At 40.9% G+C, this 23,998-nt stretch overlaps 1 protein-coding gene and 1 long non-coding RNA gene across 2 annotated transcripts in view; one reads left to right on the top strand and one right to left on the bottom strand.

Annotated features, from left to right (window-relative positions):
* Positions 1-4,195: 4,195 nt before the first annotated feature.
* Positions 4,196-23,675, bottom strand: LOC117514704. Its single transcript, XR_004561940.1, has 3 exons — positions 23,535-23,675; positions 20,283-20,284; positions 4,196-4,207 (listed from the first exon to the last, which is right to left on the bottom strand). It is a non-coding gene; the product is annotated as an uncharacterized LOC117514704 (long non-coding RNA).
* The window catches only part of LOC117514692 (sodium- and chloride-dependent GABA transporter 2-like), a 98,860-nt gene continuing 84,588 nt past the window's right edge, over positions 9,727-23,998 (top strand). Inside the window, exons 1-3 of the mRNA XM_034175258.1 lie at positions 9,727-9,734; positions 17,047-17,291; positions 17,487-17,621. Of these exons, the coding sequence (XP_034031149.1) occupies positions 17,075-17,291; positions 17,487-17,621 (352 nt within the window). The 5' untranslated portion in view covers positions 9,727-9,734; positions 17,047-17,074. The remainder of the gene's footprint in view (positions 9,735-17,046; positions 17,292-17,486; positions 17,622-23,998) is intronic.

Raw genomic sequence — 23,998 nt, 5'->3', positions numbered from 1 at the left:
TTTCTGTAACATGATCTGGAAGTTTCTCAGGCAACACACAAAGTAAGGTCACTGGGAATGGGGCAAGTGATGCCCTCCACGTTGTTTTTGATTATGCCTTATGATGATTGTACTCGATCCAAAAATTTGATTAAATTAGATCAGATAGTATACAAATAATGAATGTTTTTTAATTCTTTCAATGGTAAAAATATTTCATGAGGTGAAAGATGGAATGTTACGAAGCAGAGTTGAATGGTACAATCCAGATTTCACCAAATTAAATATTTGTTTCATTTAGGGCTGAAACGATTAGTTGAATAACTCGAATAATTACTACTTGGTGAACTTGTTTTGTATCTTACGCGGTGTTTTTGACAAGACAGAGCTGAAAACAGCTCCTGTCGCGTCGGTCACTACCTCCACTATGGTCGGGTTTATTTATTTATTTATTTAACCGTTTGCTTGCTCTTCGTTTGGTTTGGTGATATAAAGTCAGTTGTAAAACTTTGCTCCTACTGAACGCGGTGCTTTTGAGAAGAATACAGTGAACAAGGCTGACATATTATTTCCCTGTTTGCCATCACTGGATGTTTGCATGAATCACCAAGTTCACACAGACCATTAAAAAATAAACAGTCTTACAGACCACTTACACACATACACACGTAGCTGAACACACAAAGTAGCCCATATTAATATTTTATTGAATGTGGCTGCATGCAGTAGCTGACACTTTATCACAGCAGTTCATAAAAATAAATTGGTCAGTCGAACAACCTCACAATATTCTCCTCTGGTTGGGACCAGTGAGACCGCACCACATTTTCCTTTAATCACCAGCAGCTGGCAAATTTCTCAAGAAGTGTTAAGTGTTATGAACATTCATTGCCAGCAAATGCTAGAAGAACCATGATGCCCAATATGTCTCCACATACAGGACGAAATATACCATAGACCATAGAACAGTAAAGCATGCCTGTAATAAGGCGGAACAAGATGATGAGGATAATAAAGTGTTTAATCTGTTTAATGAACACAAATTATATGGCAAACTCAAAACACTGACACATTCATGTTTCAAACATTGTTCCGCAGTCCAAAATTTCATTCTTGTCCTGCACTTGTTTCATAGACCTTTGGATAAATAACCAAAGTTGATCAAGGCATCAATTTATTGCCATAAAAAGTCCAGGAAAGATTCAGCAACAAAGGTTGCAATGAAAATAAAACTACCACAAACCTCGGGGTGGGGGGTGGGGGGATAGTGTGAGCATGGGGCCTAGGATTTACTTCTTAAATGATTCATATTTCGCACGTCATGCTTCTTTCTCAGGTAGACGAGGAACGGGGTTACGCCACAGGAATGTTGACCCATTTAAGATGTGGGAAGTGGAGTGTACGAGTATGAGTTGGAGATCTGACATGAACCACATCAAAAACACCTGCTTTCCAAGCGCTCAAGTACTTCAGAACACCACCTTCATCATTCTTGTCGTAGGTTATAGAGGTTAAAGTGGCAGCTTTGAGACCAAAGGATCTTTGGATCAAGTCCACCAGACCAGAATATCACTAAGGTCCCTTGTCCAAGTTCTTTAATCCCCAGATTGTGACAGAAAGGCAGTTAATTTACCACTTATAGTATGTTTGACCTGTAGGTTGTTTTCAGAATTTGTTTTTTAAACAAAAACTGAATTTAAGCTGATTAAAAGACGGTTTTGTTGCCTTAGCATCAATTAGCTGGGTAATATCACAGAAAAAAAACACTTTTTTGCAAAATGAGTGGAAAATGACAAAATTAAATCTATGTATAGAGTACATCAGTTCTAATCTGCTCTGCTATGTGTCCTTGAGCCAGAGGGTGAATTCCAGCCAACCCACGCTTAACTGAACAATACCATATTGTAACATAACCATTTGTCCTAATGCTGTGTTCCTGTCTGATGTGTGAAGTAAGAATTGCTTATGTATTTTGGTTAAGGATGATGCTGCAAAAACATAAAGTTGATAGGACTAATATTTTATGAAAAATGAGCGATATTAGCTAACAGTGTCAATGGACATTGTTCTGCAATGTACCATGGTAGTTCATGTTTTTGGATTTTTAAATGTTACTGTGGTTCATGTTAGTTTATCAGTATTGGTGTTATTGGTTTATTGTGTTTTTGTAGTACAATTACTTTAATCAATTTAGATAAGCGTCATGTTGCCATTACCATGAGTGAGTCAAGTCATTTTCACATTTTAGAGTGGCCTTTTATTATGGCCAGCCAAAGGCACACCTGTGCAATAATAATGCTGTCCAATCAGCATCTTGATATACCACACCTGTTAGATGGGATGGATTATCTTGGCAAAGAAGTGCACACTAACATTTGTGAACACTATTTCAGAGAAATAGGTCTTGTGTATATCGAAAGTGTTTTAGATCTTTGAGTTCAACTCATGAAAAATGGCAGCAAAAACAAAAGTGTTGCGTTTATATTATTGTTACATTAAAATACATGGATGACACAAGAAAGTGAAAACACTTATTTCCATTCTGGTCCATTTAAAAATCAAATGACAAAATAGAAGTAATAATAAAATAAAATAGTGTGTATATGACAACAACCTAACCAATTTATAATAAATACATTAAGACTGTAAATCAACATAAAAAATTATGCAATTAAGATGGGTTGAGTTCTTCTAAAAACCTGTGAGGTCTAAAGTTCTAAAAACACTGGACTCACACCATTCCAACTCAGAAACTTTGCCTAATTTTATATAAAACTGAAATTTCAGTTCTTTCAACATCTCCGCAACAGTTGGTGAATCATCTTAATATTTGTTTTTATTTCTGTTGAGTTAGGGACAACTATTGGTCTTGGTAAAGAGGTTCATGTCTCCTGGTACTCTGCATTTGCAGGGCAATGAAACACCAAGTGTTATGGTCTCTGTGCTTCCTGTCTTACTGAATGGTTCTAAGACTTGGATGCTGTGGCACATTTCTCTAGACATAATCCAGTATGCAGGTGCATCAGTGTCAAGAACCTCAGTGAATGGCAAAGGGGAGAGGACGCTCATGGCTTACCTGGCTGTAGCAATGTATTGTTACTTTCAAGAGGTGTGGAGGGATCAGTTGTCTACTTGGGTGGTTGTCATCCTGAGCCCAGAGGGGATCTGTGGTGTGCTGGATCTGGGACCAGTGCATGGGCCCAAACCTGAACTGGACCTGAAATTTTAACACTGCAGTTTTTGCATTTCCTTGACCTTGTCCAATTGCTCAAGTCCTCTACACTCCAGTATCTGACAGCACCCCACATGGCCATTGTGTCATCATTGACATTCCTTCACAATAGTATGCCTCATCTGACTGTTCCTCAGCAACCACTTTCTCAGCGATACCCAAAAATCTTCTGGAAAGAATGAATACCACAAACATCTAAATACTGTCTGATTGTCTCAGGAGTAACTCATCTTCTGTTGAATGAATGTTATGAGAATTACTATAATAATTAGTAATCACATCCAGTAGCAAATGTTTTATCACACAGCCAGTAGCAAATGTTTTATTGCACAACCAACAACAAGTCAACTCAAGTCAGGTCTGGGAGCCTGCACTGGTGCTATGCTTTACCACATCCACAATCCCAGTCTCTTCCAATATCTGTAAACTAACCAACTATCTACCCCAGCCAAGTGACATTTGGGCATAATCTTGTCCTTCAACAATCAGTGGGGTCCTCAATCTCACCTATGTGTTGAATCATGCATAGAAAAATGCAGCACATGGGCAAAATGTGGAAGCTGATGTGTCCATGCAATGCAACTGATAGTCCTCATCTTAGCCTTTAAGTTAATGCAGCAATACCCAAGGATCCTCTGAAGAGACCTGGTACCAAAGTCATCCAGCCATTCCCTTTGGTCACTGATTACTGTCCAACCATACAGTAAGACAGGTTGCATCAGGACCCTAAAAAACTTGGACCATTATTCTCCTGTAAACATAGACATTGACACCTCGGTCCAGCAACCTCATAACTCCCTAAGCTCCTTCCAGGCATCTGTCAATGTCAAAGGCCAAGGATACAGAAATATGATTGTCACGACCAAGATTAAGTGAATGTTTATTACCAGAGGTGGGACAAAGTCACTGCCAAGTCATTCTCAAGTCATCAATCTGCAAGTCCCTAGTCAAGTCTCAAGTCATAATGGCACCAATTGTTTTCAAGCTGACTTGAGACTTGCACATTCATGACTTGCGAGTGATTTGATGGTGATGTCGTCCCCAGGGTTGGGTAAGATTACTTTGAAATGTAATCCAAAAGTAATCAGATTACAAGTAATCCAAATGTATTTGTACACATACATGTAATCCACATGTATTCTTTCAAAGTAATCTTACCCAACCTTGGTCGTCCCACCACTGTCTCTTACAAGTTCAACACATACAGATACAGTTCTAATGAAATGAGTCTTGACCGATTAAGGTGGTTGCCACTCACTGCACTCCCCATCTGACCTTATATATATATATATATATATATATATATATATATATATATATATATATATATATATATATATATATATATATATATCCTTATCCTTGCACATGCTATTTGATGCACATTTTCCTCTACTCGCACCCATCTTGGGTGTGTGTGTGTGTTTTTTTTTTTTTTTTTTTTTTTTTAAGAGCTGAACACGTGAATTTCTCCACTGTGAGATCAATAAAGTCTTATCTCTTAAAGGGGCACTAACAGGGGCATACCACAACAATCAAGAACTGGCGTGAGATCGGGTCGGGATTTATTGCAGAGTATACTGATTCAAGTCATTCATGTGTTTTGTCATAAAATTTTTGGCTTCCCAAAGGCTTTAAATATATCTGCCTGGGCAAAGGGGATGCAATCTTAGCTACACTATTATGTGCTATAACTATTAGTAGTATTAACGTTTGAATTTTAACAGTCCTGGGAGGTCTGTTCTAATCCAATTACATTTGTTCTGCAAATCTGATTGGTTAATCGTGTGAGATTTCAGACTATAAAACATCGTGTTGACAGTGGCAAAATAGTCGACTGTTTCACATTTGATGTGTTAGTCCGCGCCCTGACCGCGCGCGCTGCTAATTTGTCAAGACATAACAATGGTAGCTGTATTTCATGTTACGGCAAAGCAGGCAAAACAGAATCTTCAACTGTATACAAGTGAAGATTGTATACAGAGAGGTCTATAGAGAGGCCTTAGATGACATACAGCCACAAACCTTTCCACCCCTGCCTAGTTATTGACTTCCTCCCACCTCACTGTCTCTTGTTATTATATCATTCAACTGCTTGATTGAACTAATGAGGTACACTAAATCATGTCATCCACTTATGCAGACTTACAAACTTCAACTTTGAAGAGAAACATTGTGGTTTCCTAACAGCACATCTGTGCAAAGTCTCCTAGTGCTTTAAATCTGATGGCATAACAGAGTTTATGGAGAATGTGTAAGGCTTGCATAAGTGCAGAAGTACATGAATTAAATAACAAAGCTGCTGATCTTCAGTACTTTACTTGACAACATGACGTGACAACTTCAAACACCAGTGGAACGTGTTAATTCATGAATCTGATTATAAAGTTTTCCACATTTGTTTGTGATTAATGCATTTAAAAATTTATTCTTGTAGCTCTGGAGGGTATTACTCATTTCTAAATGAAGGCTTTGCAGCAGAGTGTGAACAGTATACGTATACGAACACCTACCAACCAGCAAGAATTCTGGCTCACATAGACCTGTTAATTTTTCTTTTAAGAAGCCCTCTTATTCTGCACTCTTTTTACCTGTATTAATTGCACCTGTTTCAACTTGTTACCTGTATAAAATACACCTGTTCACATACTCAATCACACTCCAACCTGTCCACCATAGCCAAGACCAAAGAGCTGGCTAAGGACACCAGGGACAAAACTGTAGACCTGCACAAGGCTGGGATGGACTACAGGACAACAAGCAAGCAGCTTGGTAGAAGACAACAACTGTTATGATTATTTGTTAGAAAGTGGAAGAAACAAAAGATGACTGTCAGTCTCCCTCGGTCTAGGATTCTATGCAAGATCTCACTTTGTGGGGTAAGGATGATTCTGAGAAAGCTCAGAACTACACAGGAGGACCTGATCAATGACCTGAAGAGAGCTGGGACCACAGTCACAAAGATTACATTAGTAACACATGATGCTGTCATGGTTTAAAATCCTGCAGGGCAGCAAGGTTCCCCTGCTCAAGCCAGCACATGTCCAGGCCCATTTGAAGTTCACCATGGACCATGTGAATGATCCAGAGGAGGCATGGGAGAAGGTCATGTGGTCAGATGAAACCAGAATAGAGCTTTTTTGAATCAACTCCACTTACCATGTTTAGAGGATGAGAACAACCCCAAGAAAACCATCCCAACAGTGAAGCATGCGGGTGGAAACATCATACTCTGGGGGTGCTCTTCTGCAAAGGGGACAGGATGACTGCACTGTATTGAAGGGAGGATGGATGGGGTCATGCATTGCGAGATTTCGGCAAACAACCTCCTTCCCTCAGTAAGAGCATTGAAGATGGGTCATGACTGGGTCTTCCAGCATGACAAAGTCTCCAAACACACAGCCAGGGCAACTAAGGAGGGGCTCCGTAAGAAGCATTTCAAGGTTCTGGAGTGGTCTGGCCAGTCTCCAGACCTAAACTCAATAGAAAATCTTTGGAGGGGGCTGAAACTCCAAACCTGAAAGATTTGGAGAAGATCTGTATGGAGGAATGGGCCAAAATCCCTGCTGCAGTGTGTGCAAACCTGGTGAAAAACTACAGGAAACGTTTGACCTCTGTATTTGCAAACAAAGGCTACTGTACCAAATATTAACATTGATTTTCACAAGTGTTCAAATACTTATTTGCAGCAGTAACATACAAATAAATTATTAAAAAATCATACATTGTGATTTCTGGATTTTTTTTTTTTTTTAGATCATGTCACTCACAGTGGACATGCACCTAAGATGAAAATTTCAGACCCCTCCATGATTTCTAAGTGGGAGAACTTGCAAAATCGCAGGGTGTTCAAATACTTATTTTCCTCACTGTATATATATATATATGTGTGTGTGTAGCGGGATGAAAGTCCCGGGTCCCAATTGAAAAGACGTTCCCGCTAGCTTGGCTAACGGGGAGTTCCCCTTTGGCTGACCTGGTAGAGGAACGGTCTTTTGGTACGAGCCGCGTGGGTTCGATCTCCCACCGTCGTCCCGGCCACAAAGGTCCTGCTGCTTCAATCTGGCGTCACGAACAGGATGTGGGTCACAGAGTATGTTAACATGCACCTGTGACTTCGGGATGAAGTCAGAAATGGTGGGGAGATGTGTAGCGGGATGAAAGTCCCGGGTCCCAATTGAAAAGACGTTCCCGCTAGCTTGGCTAACGGGGAGTTCCCCTTTGGCTGACCTGGTAGAGGAACGGTCTTTTGGTACGAGCCGCGTGGGTTCGATCCCCCACCGTCGTCCCGGCCACAAAGGTCCTGCTGCTTCAATCTGGCGTCACGAACAGGATGTGGGTCACAGAGTATGTTAACATGCACCTGTGACTTCGGGATGAAGTCAGAAATGGTGGGGAGATGTGTAGCGGGATGAAAGTCCCGGGTCCCAATTGAAAAGACGTTCCCGCTAGCTTGGCTAACGGGGAGTTCCCCTTTGGCTGACCTGGTAGAGGAACGGTCTTTTGGTGCGAGCCGTGTGGGTTCGATCCCCCACCGTTGTCCCTGCCACAACGCTGCTTCATATATATATACGAGGGCTGTCAAAGTATAGGTCCTTTTTATTTTTTTCAAAAACTATATGGATTTCATTCATATGTTTTTACGTCAGACATGCTTGAACCCTCGTGCGCATGCGTGAGTTTTTCCACGCCTGTCGGTGACGTCATTCGCCTGTGAGCACTCCTTGTGGGAGGAGTCGTCCAGCCCCTCGTCGGAATTCCTTTGTCTGAGAAGTTGCTGAGAGACTGGCACTTTGTTTGATCAAAATTTTTTCTAAACCTGTGAGACACATCGAAGTGGACACGGTTCGAAAAATTAAGCTGGTTTTCCGTGAAAATTTTAACGGCTGATGAGAGATTTTGAGGTGATACCGTCGCTTTAAGGACTTCCCGCGGAGCGAGACGTTGTGCAGCGTTCCCAGGCGCCGTCGTCAGCCTGTTTCAAGCTGAAAACCTCCACATTTCAGGCTCTATTGATCCAGGACGTCGTGAGAGAACAGAGAAGTTTCAGAAGAAGTCGGTTTCAGCATTTTATCCAGATATTCCACTGTTAAAGGAGATTTTTTAATCTTTTTTTAATGAATGAATTTTTTTTAATGAATAATGAATATATGAATATATGAATATATATATATATATATATATATATATATTCCGGTCTGAGATTTTACCATCTCAGATCATTACCATGACAATTGGTCTGGATCACGCATTACATTTTGATTTTGTTTACAATTTTCACAATGCGAAATTTGACATTTTCCCTCATTAAACAAGAATTTTAAAAGCAAAATAAACCAAAAACGAACAAAGATATTATGAGTGATGAAGAGGACCATTCTCCAAGCAAATTACACTGACGAGTTTGAATTAGAGGAATTAACGCCAAATGAGCTCAAAGTGGACATGCAAAATGAAGACCACCACGTTGAAAACACAGCTCCTGACAATCAAGAAGAGATTGAACACTTCATTCCAAACCAGAAAACTAAAAATATATTTAGAAAAACCAAGTTGGACATGAGCATACTCCATAAATATTTATTACATTTTGTCAACGTATCTAAAAAAACAGCCATATAATAAAAGATTTATTAATCTCGCTTGCTTGGTCTGTACAATATCAGACCTCGCTATTTTTTTGTCAAGACCTCAGTTTGATATTTTTCCATACCTCGTGCTCAGTTAATAATACTTAAGTATATAGATTAGGGTTCAACATTTTCCTCTTTACCCCTTAGTCATAGATTTCAATGTCCCCAATTTAGAAATGTTTGATTCCAGAAGATAATAACAATTGTGAACTTTGAGGTGATTTGGTTATTGTTTAGGGAGCCCACAGTGAGATTATAATTCTCCGCAAATTTAAGTTTGCAATTTTCCAGATTGATAATAGACTCGTGGCCTATATTGAAACATCGGGGGGATCAGGCAGTTTTACTTCCAAGAAACTTTCACTCAGTTTCACTTTGAGTTTCATTCCTCATGTCATTTTGTTTATTACAGAAACTATTATGTTAAGAGACAATATAAACAATAAACAAAGTGTATGTAGACAGTTGTTTTTAATTATAACTATAGATTTTTTTTAATGGTTTTTAATTTCAAAGCCTTGGTGGCCCCCTTAAGTATATTTTAATTTTGCTGAAATTTGTGCTGTAGTAATTTCTTGGGCAGTGCAACAAAATAAGCAAGGTGATTTTCAAAACTTTGAAAGAAAGGGGGGAAATAATGTATCCTTATATATATATATATATATAATATATATATATAAAATTAAAATTTGTGTGTGTGTGTGGTAATGTTACAGTATCCAGTTCAGGTACTTTGTATTAATAACACTACAATACCCAGAATTCCTTGTGTCTAGCGGAGTCTGTGGACTTAACTGTACGCACATGCGGCCGCTCTGAATTTGGAACCAACCAATTAAACACCCGCATGGGAGTGGTGGTGCTGTAAAAGCACCGAAGGAAACGTGGAGGTAGGCAATATAATGTCCTGTTTCTCTGTTATTATTCTTTGAGTGTTATGGCTCGAGCGGGTGGTTGGTGTAGTTTGACAAATTTTGGAAATTAAATTCCGACCTGATTTATTGATCATTCATAACGCGCAGCGAGACGGTGTTGTCGGCTGCTCCTATAACAGACAATTTGGTAACGCAGGTAACGTGCACATTAGTCACATTAGTTTATATCAGTGTATGGAGCTCAACAGTGACCGCCCACTCTGGTTCCGGAAGTAAATTTTCCATTCATTTTTGCTATGGGGATTACAAAAAAACCTCAGTAACTGCTAAATTACGCCATCTTGATTTGTAACATGATTTTAACATGTATATACGACAAAAGTATGTAGGATCTCAAACTCGTTTAGAAGAAAATACGTTTTCATCGCCAGCGTACTACATTACCCAACAGCCTCCGCTGTCACGTGATCCCACAGCGTCGCGTCTTATTGGTGAAGCGTGGCCAGCATTCCTCCCCCGTGAAATGTGTGTTTTTGGGTTTTAATATTTTAGCAGTCATTTGCATAAAACGACAGCATGGCATCTCTCTCAGAATTTGTTTTTTTTTTCAAAGATGACAGTAAAAGTGTGAAAAGGGGTGAGAATCATTACAAATCTGGACATGTGTTGGAGTGCAACTACTCAGATGGTCAGATTTGGGGGTCTGTAAAAGCTAGCATGAAGGACAAGGCTTATAAAGTTATGGTGAGTTTGCAGGGAATGTTACTATTGCTGAGTATTAAATTCAAGTATTAAGTATTTTGAGTTTTGGAATTTGACATGTGATTTTATATGACAGAGTAGGAGAGACCCTGGTTTGACCGTGAAGAATAGATATTTGGATGTATTTTAATATGCTAATTTAATGTTTGTAAAATGTGCCTAGGGACTGCAGATGAAAATAATCTTTAGCTAAATTTGGTGCAAAGCATTTAATCTTTTTTGATTAATGTGTTTACACATGATCCCTGTTTAAATAAACAAATACATTAAATTAAACTGGACTATTTCATTTATATATTTCATTGATTTATAGTGATAGTGTTATGCATATTTTATACTGCAGATCCTCATGGAAGACCAGGGAAAGATCAGGGAAGCCACCTGTGAATGTCCCAGGGGAATCAAATGTAGCCATGCGGCAGCCCTGCTGGTGTGGGCAATACATAATGTGAGTTCCACAGATGTTGCCTGCAAGTGGAAAAAGCCCAGCAGCACTGGCACCATTGTGAAACCTGTAGAGGAACTTTTTCCAGCTAAGGTGCCCCAGTTACTCACCAGCACACCGAGCCAAGATGACCACCAGTGGCTCTTGAATCAGTTTCAGGGTCGGTTTACTGGGATTTCCTGGCTGCTAGCCCCTGAACCTCAAGTCGAGCATCATCCGCTGCTTGAGCTGTCAGTTGAGTGCATTGTTAACACCAACAAGCACCTGGGCAGTGATGCTGTCCTTTCTGCGCTGCAGTTGTTGCCACAGCAAATAAAAGAAATGCAGGAAGCGACTGTAGGCCAAAAAGAGAATAAATTGTGGCATGAATTGTGGAAGGGTCGCTTGACTGCGAGTAATTTCGGATTGATTTTAAATTCCAAAAGAGTCACCCCATCTCTAATCAAGTTGACAACTATGCAGAACCTTTAAGGGGTGCATGCCATCGAATGGGGAAATGCCCATGAACAAAATGGCATAAAAGCTTTTGAGGAGGGAGTGGGAAGACATGTGTCCATCTGGTTTGTGGCTGTCTAGGTCTGGTATCCTCGGTGCTTCACCTGATGGCTTAATTGGAGAGACTGACCTTTTAGAAAGTGCCCCTACAAGTGGAGGGACAATACAATGGAGGAGGCAGTAAGGGACAATTCTTTTTATTTGTACCAGGATGAAGCAGGTGCATTTCATTTAAAAAAAAGAGCACCCATACTGGCATCAGGTTCAAGGTCAACTGCACATCACTGGAAGGAACACTTGCTTCTTCAGTGTGTGGACCACAAAGGAGTGTCTTATCATTCAAATCCCTCGTGATGAAGCTTGGCAGGAAAATGTGCCTGTCCTAGAAGCCTTCTTCCATACCCATATTTTGCCCCTGCTTTTATGAATTACTATTAATAACTGTTGATATCTTGTGTTATCTACCAGTTTTATGTTTTTATGTTCAGTAGTAGTGGATGAAATACTCAACTTTGTTAAGTAAGTAAAGGCACAGATACAGGTGAAGAAAGTCAAGGGCAAGTTTAAAGGAAATTGTTAAAAATGTACTTAAATACAAGAGTCAAAGTATTGTACACTTTAAATTGTGCTGTTTTGGGTGATGAAATTGATTGCCTATTTTTGTAATAAATGAGTAGGTATTTGTTTGATCAAAATTTAATATGTTGAAAATGACTTTCAGACATTTATCTGGTCCCAAACTGTAAAACAATACTTTTCAGTGTCATTTAAAAAGGTAATTGAGTAGAAAAAACAGATACTGCTCTCAAGTGTAGTGAAGAAAAAGTAAAACATATCCACTGTAAAGTGCACATATGTAAATAGATAAATATTTAAGTACAGCGCTTTTACTTTTGTACTTATTTACTTTCCCCAACTGTTGTTTAAATATTCCAACATTTTAAGACATGCATCTGAAAGCAATAAAACAATTTTAATGTGTTTCTCCATCAAACTGAAATTGGTCATATTCATAACTGATAAACATTGAGAGATTACACAACGTGAGGTTAGCCCCAAAAATCAAATCAGTCTAATCACTGACATTTACACCGACTTCCCTAATGAGTGGGTTCTGGAGATTAACTAAGGCACAGCAAAGTTGCACTACTACATTTGCATGACTCCGCAAGGTGTGAGGTATGCTGTTTAGGATTTTAAACTCCTTTAGATGAGCATTGGCCGTTCATCTTGCACGTGCAATTGCCTTTGTCAGTTGGACCTCAGCTTCTGTCAGCTTTCCATGATGTAAAAATGGGGGGATGTTTAATGTCACACCTTGAGGCAAAATGTCAGATATCAAAAATCCTTTATCTGCAAGGATTGTGTCACCAGACTTGAAAACTTTGAGAATGCCACAGTCAGACGCAGTGCTTTTGTCAGAGGTAGAACCCGGATACAACTTGCTGCAAAACGTTATTACAGCATTTGTAGCCACACCGATTAAAACTTTGAAACTGTGCATTCCCCTGTATGCAGAGTAAGTCTGCTTTTGGAAGTCCATTGAGGATGGAGCATCAGTTTTAATGTCTGTGCAATCAATGATCATTCTGCAGTTTGGAAAATGACGAAATGAGGATGGAAGGCTTTGTTGGTTTTTTTCACAACTGGGCACACTTGACATTATATCCTTGAACCACAGCTGATGAGCAACATAAATAAAAGTCAGGACAACATTACTTACACATGTAGCACTGCAATGAAGAAGTTGGGCAAGATGCAGGTTAGTGTAGTTATGTCGGATTTTCATTAACATCATTACAATTTGGTCTTCAAAAGGTAAACGCACGATATTCCATTTATAAAAGTAAATAATAGATGATCTAAATCTATGGATGTAATTAACAAAGATATTAAAATTTGTCTGTCAGGCAAACCAGTTTCCATCCTCAAGACCTTTTCATCAAGAGCGGCTGCCGAGAACCTGGCACATGAACAAGAATGGACAGGCAGGCTCTCCTCTATGGTCTGCTCCTCTGTCTCTGTTCTGGTATGCTCCTCTGGCTCTGCTCTGGCTGCTCCTCTGGCTCTGCTCTGGTATGCTCCTCTGGCTCTGCTCTGGTATGCTCCTCTGGCTCTGCTCTGGTATGCTCCACTGGCTCTGCTCTGGCTGCTCCTCTGGCTCTGCTCTGGTATGCTTCTCTGGCTCTGTTCTGGCTTCTCCTCTGCCTCTGCTCTGGTCTGGCAGTCAGGAGCATAACACTGCACCATATTCCTATTTAAATATCTAAAAAAAATAATAATAATTAACATATATCACATTACAATCTTAGAAACAGGTTAATTATGATCTTATGATCGGTAGATAACGCGAAACCACGTCTTTCTAAAGAAAATATATATTAAGCGAGTCATATCCAATTAATTTCACATATTTTGCTAAGTATTTAATAGTAAATAGTTGCACTCTTTGCCCGCAACAACGCACTCCCGCACTTTACGCTGCAATGGCTTCTGGGATGCGTAGTTTTTGAAACCAGGAAGTGAAATATGTACACAGTGTTGTACCTTGGCCTTTTTTTAATGTTTCAAACTTATTTTAAATTTAAATGATAGCCGTTTTGGTCACGAGTACCCACGTAGCTGATTAGCCCTTCACGTATCTGTATATGCTTAATATTAGCATTTTTCGGAACGCCTATGGCCAAAATGAATGGAGAAATTTACTTCCGGCACCAGTCGGCTCTTCAAGGTGGGCGGTCACTTTTGAGCTCCATTGCGGTCACATAGAAAAAAGTGAGTATTAGGACTGAACAGGTATCTGGGAGTGAGGTCATTTTGTGTTATGCTATTAAAATGAAGAACTTCCTCACAAATGAAACAATGAACCTTTCATTTCACAGCAGACTCTACAACCTAAATTCCTCAGTTAATGTGCTACATGAAATTCTGTGAACCACTGCAATAGGAATTTTAGGTATTTTTGCTAAATATGAATGTTTATTGTTGTCAGATCTTGTATGTTTATATTATTTTGTTTTATTGTGTGTAGGCAGTGACTCAGCATTTCATGATTGGTATCAAGGGAAATTAAAGACACTTTCTATGATTTGCTGAGGTTTACACCACATTTCATTAAGGCTACAGTAGACGGAGGTTGTGGTCATGACTAATACAGAGTTGATGAGGTGCGACGATTTACCCAAACTGACTCCAACAATTTACCCAAAGTGACTCCAAATTACGGCTGAAATGATTCGTCGAGTAACTCAAATAATTTGATTACAAAAAATGTTTGAGGCAAATTCTGTGCCTCAAAGCTCCGTTAACATTGTAGTACATATGCCAGGCCTGTGTGTGGCGCTGTAATGTCCCCAGAAAAAAAAAACAGAAGAAGACCAGAGCATGCACATAAGCCATGTAAGAGCTAATCAATGTACTACCAAAAGCTACCGCCTTCCAACATGACACACAGAGTGAGCAGGGATGGTGGGCAAGTGGTTAGTGCACTTGGTTTCAGTGCGTAAGGCTCCCGGTTCAAATCCCACCCCTGCCACATTCCTTCACGTAATGTGGAGTTGTGTAAAACTTGTGCCAATTCAACATCCACCTTGAATATGCTGTGGCGACCCTGAGTGCAAACAAGGGAGCAGCCGAAGGTACTTACTAAGAGAAAGATGGTCCACGCTGATCTTACTGTGCATTTAAAGCAAAGCAGTGTGTTTGCCTATTTTTAAAAAACGTGCAGTTTGGTCCACTGCCTGCTCTCCGCTCTACGTGGGGAGTGACTATTGACCTGGTGGCCGGGTACCCACAGTCAAAGTTTGCTATTTGGTGTGCTGCTGTCTTTCTCCTCCCAGCCACACTGACAAACAGTCTCTGAAAGAAGATTCTCTCAGCAGAAGTCCACGCTTTCTTCTGTGTTTTGCTCAGACTCGCACTGAGTGTTTCGCTTTTTAATTTTTGCTTTTTTGGGGGCAACACACAACGCTTCACAAACACGGTAACTTAAATGAATAAATAAATAAAAAACAGTGACTGCAAGGCTTGCATGTTCAGCCTCCAGCTAAAGTGAATTGCAGAGAAAGAGGGGGGAAAAAAAAATCACCCAGGGACCCAGTCCACCAACCTTTAAAAACAAGCAAAAAACTTAAATATGGTTAAATCTTACAAGTTTTGGGGAAAAAAATCAAAACAGAAAGCCACATCCCATGGTCATTTCAGCAAAATGTCAAGACTTTGCCTCAACCATGGTTGGGTGAATAGACTGTTTGTGCCTTATTCAGCGGACGATTGAGCGACTAGACATTCTGACACAGCTTTGTATCCCCGCCGGATGAATAGACTCGATGCAACAGTCTCTAAACTCACGCTGGGTCAGCCGCTGGAGTCGGATGTCCAGGGAGCAGACATTGGACTGCTGGCTGCTGAGGACCAGGTTTTAACCCCACACAAACACCTGCCGTCTTGCCATGTTTTCGCTTTCTCACACATCGCTTACGATGTCCCGTCCTCTGGCCAGCAGCATCAAACGATGCCATGTTATATAGGTTCGGTCTCCGCAGCAACCCAAGATTGTGTAGCACTTCTCACAGTCCATTGTATATGTTATTTACTGTTTTCCTACACAGTTGGAGACCTGTCGATCAGTGATATACATGTGCACCAGATGCTTTGATGCTCATGTGTAAGCTGTGTAATGCTGTGTGTTAATGCATCACCATCTTATTCTAAGATTGTTTCATACTTGCACTGTGTAGGCTATGCAACTTTGTTTCTATATTGAAATACTGAACTTCGCTGTAGCAACATGACTTGCTATAATCATTTTTAATTGCTCAGTCAAGATTTGTATTTTTCTGTTAGTGCAACTGAATATTGAAGAATCTTAAGTACAACTCAGATACTTTTACTGCTTTGCACATACTATGCCTACTGTTGGGGACAGATGTATATTATTTACTGGCTTGGCATGACTTGTAACTTTGGTAATAAATACTCGGACTGCTGTATTTCACAGCATTTTCCCAAGTCTTGTCATGAAAGTCTCTGTGACGTGTCTTCAATTTGTTATTCTAAAATACAGGAGAGAATGTATTTCAGAACATCAAGAACAGCCTCAGGGTTTTCTTTTCCTCCGATTTCTCTTACCAAATCCAATCCCTGTGTATGGTTTCGCATTTTTCTTCACCAGGCTGAAATAAACTGTTTTCTTTGTATGTGAGAGAGAAAAGCTGCACAAACTGAAAATTTTACGAATGCAGCTGTTGAGTGTACTGCAGAGTGCAGATAAGAGACGCACACACCCGCGTAAGTCCGTCCTTTACTCCCACAACACAGATAACTCAGGGTTATTAAGTCTCAGCGGCAAAGATAGGTTGACCTTATTTGGGTTTACGAGGGTAGGCTGAAAAGTTCTAAGGCTCTCCATGAAGGGGTGATGCATTAACTGCATTATAGTGAGCCTTAGAACTTTTCAGCCTACACTCGTATTTTACTGGCTGTCAGCATGTGTGTGAGGAAGGTACTGTTTAGTAATAATTTTCTCTTCACATTTGATTTTTATTCATTGTCATCACTGCATGCTGTATTCCTACTCCCCTATGTTTGTTCCCATCTTCATTTTGCTCTCTTTTTTGGCCTCAGTGGTGTATGCGTGTCTCAACCACAACCTATGATGGCTGAAGAACAGCCTCTACAACAGTGGGACCTCCTGCTGACAAATTCACACCAAGAGAAGCTCCCAAACAGTGTAGAAGCCACCAAAGAGGGTCTGCATGCCAGGGGCCAGTGGGCGAGTAAAACTGAGTTCCTCCTGGCTGTGGCGGGGCAGATCATTGGCCTGGGCAATGTCTGGAGGTTCCCTTACCTCTGCTACAAGAATGGAGGAGGTACAGCAGGCAGGAAATCACAAATGGCAAAAAAGTTGTAGCTAAACAGATTGAACTGCCTTATTAAAACTGACAGATGAGGGAAACTTTGCAGTATATACTGACCTACACTTCCCTAGATCTTGGTTAGTTTAGTTGGACGTCATGTTCAGTTACAGAGAATGGGATGAAGGTAATCTTCTATCGTTTGTCCAGGTGTGTTCTTTGTGCCGTACTTGTTGTTCCTGGTGTTGTGTGGCATCCCCCTGTTCCTCTTGGAGACCTCACTTGGACAGTACACCAGCCTGGGGGGAGTCAGTGCCTGGAGGAACATCTGCCCATTATTTGGTGGTATGTAATTTTTTGTGGCGGGGGGGTTTGGGGTTGGGCCAGTAGGTCAGTTGAAGCTGTAATTTTTGCTGCTGTTGCTATGCTGCACAGTTATTTCTACTCATATTGTATCTTTGTGTAGGCAGAGTGGCCAGCACTCTGGTCACACCCTTGCTACTGCTTTGCGTTGTGTTATGTTAAGGGATGAGGACACTGGAGCTGCGGTTCAGCCAAACTGGTAGCGTATTTATTCTGCACAGAATGGTATGAAAAGCATGTAAAACCCACAGCAGACATCAGCTCATCTGCAGCATAGTGCAGACTGAGTGATACAATATGTAAAAATATCTATATTCAAAATACTTTCCGAAATACTCTATTCCAGGAGTATTCTTTAACAGAGCAATGTCTACAACCAATTCAGAATGATGCACCTCTGGTTAAACCAACTTATATTTTGCAAAACAAACAAGGCAAGTAACAGCACAACAACAAAAAAATAAATAAGCATACAAATGATAAAAACAAGATCAGACAGATATTTCTGATGTCCGCCGATCCGATTCCAGATCACCTCCAAAATTTAGTGGAGGCTTCCGTGCCCCAATATCTATCTATGGTGTAAATTTGGTGAGAATCTGTGGAGTAGTTTTGACGTAATCCTTCAAAGCCTATACAAAGTGTAATCTTGATGTAGAATCTGGACGTGCACCTCTAAAATGTAATGGAGTATTCCATGGCCTAATATGTATCTGTGTTGAACATTTTGTCAAAATCTGTGCAATGGTTTTAACGTAATTCTGCTAACAGTAATGCTTTAAAGCCTATATAAAGTGTAACCTGATCCAGAAGCCGGTGTCACAGTGTTGCGTTTATATTTTTGTTGAGTATATACACTCAACAAAAATATAAACGCAACACTTCTGGTTTTGCTCCCATTTTGTATGAGATGAACTCAAAGATCTAAAACTTTTTCCACATACACAATATCACCATTTCCCTCAAATATTGTTCACAAACCAGTCTAAATCTGTGATAGTGAACACTTCTCCTTTGCTGAGATAATCCATCCCACCTCACAGGTGTGCCATATCAAGATGCTGATTAGACACCATGATTAGTGCACAGGTGTGCTTTAGACTGTCCACAATAAAAGGCCACTCTGAAAGGTGCAGTTTTATCACACAGCACAATGCCACAGATGTCGCAAGATTTGAGGGAGTGTGCAATTGGCATGCTGACAGCAGGAATGTCAACCAGAGCTGTTGCTCGTGTATTGAATGTTCATTTCTCTACCATAAGCCGTCTCCAAAGGCGTTTCAGAGAATTTGGCAGTACATCCAACCAGCTTCACAACCGCAGACCACGTGTAACCACACCAGCCCAGGACCTCCACATCCAGCATGTTCACCTCCAAGATCATCTGAGACCAGCCACTCGGACAGCTGCTGAAACAATTGGTTTGCATAACCAAAGAATTTCTGCACAAACTGTCAGAAACCGTCTCAGAGAAGCTCATCTGCATGCTCGTCGTCCTCATCGGGGTCTCGACCTGACTCCAGTTCATCGTCGTAACCAACTTGAGTGGGCAAATGCTCACATTCGCTGGCGTTTGGCATGTTGGAGAGGTGTTCTCTTCATGGATGAATCCCGGTTCACACTGTTCAGGGCAGATGGCAGACAGCGTGTGTGGCGTCGTGTGGGTGAGCGGTTTTCTGATGTCAATATTGTGGATCGAGTGGCCCATGGTGGCGGTGGGGTTATGGTATGGGCAGGCGTCTGTTATGGACGAAGAAGACAGGTGCATTTTATTGATGGCATTTTGAATGCACAGAGATACCGTGACGAGATCCTGAGGCCCATTGTTATGCCATACATCCAAGAACATCACCTCATGTTGCAGCAGGATAATGCATAGCCCCATGTTGCAAGGATCTGTACACAATTCTTGGAAGCTGAATATGTCCCAGTTCTTGCATGGCCGGCATACTCACCGGACATGTCACCCATTGAGCATGTTTGGGATGCTCTGGACCGGCGTATACGACAGCGTGTACCAGTTCCTGCCAATATCCAGCAACTTCGCACAGCCATTGAAGAGGAGTGAACCAACATTCCACAGGCCACAATTGACAACCTGATCAACTCTATGCGAAAGAGATGTGTTGCACTGCATGAGGCAAATGGTGGCCACACCAGATACTGACTGGTATCACCCCCCAATAAAACAAACTGCACCTTTCAGAGTGGCCTTTTATTGTGGACAGTCTAAGGCACACCTGTTCACTAATCATGGTGTCTAATCAGCATCTTGATATGGCACACCTGTGAGGTGGGATGGATTATCTCAGCAAAGGAGAAGTGCTCACTATCACAGATTTAGACTGGTTTGTGAACAATATTTGAGGGAAATGGTGATATTGTGTATGTGGAAAAAGTTTTAGATCTTTGAGTTCATCTCATACAAAATGGGAGCAAAACCAAAAGTGTTGCGTTTATATTTTTGTTGGGTGTATATATATATATATATATATATATATATATATATATATATATATATATGAGGTCTATTAGAAAAGTATCAGACCTTATTATATTTTTCAAAAACCATATGGATTTGAATCACGTGTGATTACATCAGACATGCTTGAACCCTCGTGGGCATGCAAGAGTTTTTTTCACGCCTGTCGGTTACGTCATTCGCCTGTGGGCAGTCTTTGAGTGAGGAGTCGCCCACCCTCTCGTCATTTTTTTCATTGTTTAGGAATGGCTCAGAGACTGCTGCTTTGTTTGACCAAAATTTTTTCAAAACTGTAAGGCACAACTGAGTGGACACCATTCGATAAATTCAGCTGGTTTTCGGTAAAAATTTTAACGGCTGATGAGAGATTTTGGTCTGGTAGTGTCGCTTTAAGGACGGTCCACGGCGCCTGACGGCGATCTGCGCTTCGAGGCGGCAGCGTCTCACCGTTTCAAGTTGAAAACTTCCACATTTCAGGCTCTGTTGATCCAGGAAGTCATCAGAGAACAGAGAAGTTTCAGAAGAAGTCGGCATGAGGAGTTTATTCGGACATTTCATTGTTAACGGACGTTTTGTAATGAAAGAACGTGCGGGCAGAGTCGCATGTCGGGCCGTACCCGACCGCGGGGGGTCGCAACAGGAAAAACACCTCCGTTGGAAACCTTAACGGGCAAGTTGGAACATGCCCAAGCTGTTAAACAATTTCTCAGTTACTCACTTGTTGAAAGCCATCAAAAGCTGCCTGAATTTTACAAATGGTTTTCAACACGGAGGTGTTTTTCCTGTCGTGGCGCACACAGATTCGCCGAGTCGTCACGGAAACGACTCGGCGAATTTACGCGCACGTCTTTCAGTAAAAAATGTCCTTAAACTGGAATGTCCGCATAAAGTCCTCATGCCAGCCTCTTCTGAATCTTCTCTGTTCTCTCATGAATTAAGCCTTAAATTAGGATGTTTTCAGCTTGAAACAGGCCGACGACGGCGCTTGGAAGCGCTGCAGGACGTCCCGCTCTGTGGGAAGTCCTTACACCGACAGAAACACCCAATAATCTCTCATCAGCCGTTTATTTCTCGAATAGTATCCACTCGGATATTCCTCACAGGTCCAGAAAAAATTTTGATAAAGCAACGCGCGCCGTCTGGAGCAGCGTGTGAAACAAAAGAATTCAGCCGAGAGGGCGGGACCACATCTCACTCAAGGCCTGCCTACAGGGAAATGACATCACCGACACGCGTGAAAAAACTCACGCATGTGCACGAGGGTTCAAGCATGATTGGTGGAATCGCACGTCATTCAAATCCGTATAGTTAAAAAAATAAATAAAAGGGTCGGTTTATTGTCTATTAGACCTCGTATATACAGAGAGGAAAATAAGTATTTGAACACCCTGTGGTTTTGCAAGTTCTCCCACTTAGAAATCATGGAGGGGTCTGAAATTTTCATCTTAGGTGCATGTCCACTGTGAGAGACATAATCTAAAAAAAAAAATCCCGAAATCACAATGTATGATTTTTTAAAATAATTTATTTGTATGTTACTGCTGCAAATAAGTATTTGAACACCTGTGAAAATCAATGTTAATATTTGGTACAGTAGCCTTTGTTTGCAATTACAGAGGTCAAATGTTTCCTGTAGTTTTTCACGAGGTTTTCACACACTGCAGCAGGGATTTTGGTCCACTCCTCCATACAGATCTTCTCTAGATCAGCCAGGTTTGGAGTTTCAGCTCCCTCCAAAGATTTTCTATTGAGTTCAGGTCTGGAGACTGGCCAGGCCACTCCAGGACCTTGAAATGCTTCTTACAGAGCCCCTTCTTAGTTGCCCTGGCTGTGTGTTTGGGATCATTGTCATGCTGGAAGACCCAGCCATGACCCATCTTCAATGCTCTTACTGAGGGAAGGAGGTTGTTTGCCAGAATCTCATAATACATGACCCCATCCATCCTCCCTTCAATACGGTGCAGTAGCCCTGTCCCCTTTGCAGAAGAGCACCCCCAGAGTATGATGTTTCCACCAACATGCTTCACGGTTGGGATGGTTTTCTTGGGGTTGTTCTCATCCACTAAACATGATAAGTGGAGTTGATTCCAAAAAGCTCTATTCTGGTCTCATCTGACCACATGACATTCTCCCATGCCTCCTCTGGATTATCCAGATGGTCACTGGTGAACTTCAAACAGGCCTGGACATGTGCTGGCTTGAGCAGGGGGAAAAATCAAAATCACAGGGTGTTCAAATACTTATTTTCCTCACACTATATATATATATATATATATATATATATATATATGATTGGAATTGAAGTGGAATTTAGATGTGATAAGGTGACATTAGTGCTGGGATTTGTAAACAAGTTGTTATTGCATGTGATTTGTGGACATATTGCATGTGGTTACTTCACAGTGTTATTGTACAGTCTGACAGCAGTGTGGAGGAACGACATGCGGTATCATTCCTTCTTGCACTGAGGGTGCCTCAGTCTGTCACTGACTTTATGATATTCTGCGCACGTTTTATGATATTGTGCACACGTTTTAAGCATCGTTTGAGTAAAACAAGGGCACGATCTAAACCAGGAGACAGCGTAATACATTTCCCCATTATAAATGGATCTGGTCAGGGTATATCGTGGTTTGGGCGCACAAGGGCATATATAGAACAAGCTGCCCAGCATGGCATCATCTGGTGTTTAAGCACATTAAAAAGGATGCTTAGGGCAAAGCGTTTCCCTGACATGAGTATGACAGTTTAGGTCATATTATGGAGTTCATTTTGAATGAAAGGAAAACCTGCGCTCATTTTCTTAATTCGAGGGCTGAATTATAGGAAAATGTGCGCACGTTTTATTAATTCGAGGCCTGAATTATAGGAAAATGTGCGCACGTTTTATTAATTTGAGGGCCCAATTAAAGGAAAACGTGCGCACGAATGATCACAACTAGGAAAACGTGCACACTTTTTATTAATTTGAGGGCACATTTGGGCAAAATTGGAGTTTTGGGTTTTTTGTTGTTTTTTTTTTTTCTTAGAGGAGCAATGTGGAATAAAATGGATTATATTTTAACAACAAAGTCATTAATACTTGTGGTAGGATATTGATTTAAAACATTGTTTATCAGTTAACAAAAAGATGAGGCTGTGTGTCAAGTTACAAAAATTTGAAGGAGTCGAGTTACAGGCAGAGAAATTTGGAGGTCTGTCCAATGGGAAAAGCGAGTTTATTTGAACTGTTATAACAGTTATCATTCTGGTCAGATCACAGTGAAAATCCTTATACCAAGTTGTGACATTTTGATACAAACACCTCATTTTGACTGAGTGTCAGTCCATGAAGAGTTGGGAACCCCGTTTGCATCACTGTGTGACGTGGGGAAAGGCTAACCCTAACTTCAAAAAGTACTTGGCTGCTGAACACTGATCTGGCAACTTTCTCCCAGACGGACTGCTGGCTTGAATGACGCTGTTCTAATTAATACAAGGTTGTAGTCATTTCTCTGATTTCTATATAACACTTCTTTTAGTTCTTAAGTGAAAGTGCTGTGAATTTTAGCTAATTATTTGTCTCCTGTGTGAGTCTTAGGAGTGGTTTGCGCATCCTTTAGCAGTTAGCTTGCACTGGCTTTGGCTACATGCTTGAATTTTCTGGTGCACAAACTACATTACTCTGTACATAAATCTTGCGCAATGCTGACAGATACGGTAGCTCTTTTAGAGAGCCGTGTCCGTAAGCTAAAGCAGCTTCTCAGCTTAATGGAGTTTGATATTTTGGGAACTTCAGATAAGGTTATTGTTGGGCCGGCTAGCACATCTGTGAGCATTAGCTTAGCAGCACCGGCAAAAGATGATGGCTTTCGGACCATTGTTAGGAATTCACGTA

Source organism: Thalassophryne amazonica, chromosome 1 (genome assembly GCF_902500255.1).
Source record: "Thalassophryne amazonica chromosome 1, fThaAma1.1, whole genome shotgun sequence".
Classification (NCBI taxonomy): Eukaryota; Metazoa; Chordata; class Actinopteri; order Batrachoidiformes; family Batrachoididae; genus Thalassophryne; species Thalassophryne amazonica.
This window is presented reverse-complemented; position numbering and strand designations above follow the sequence as displayed.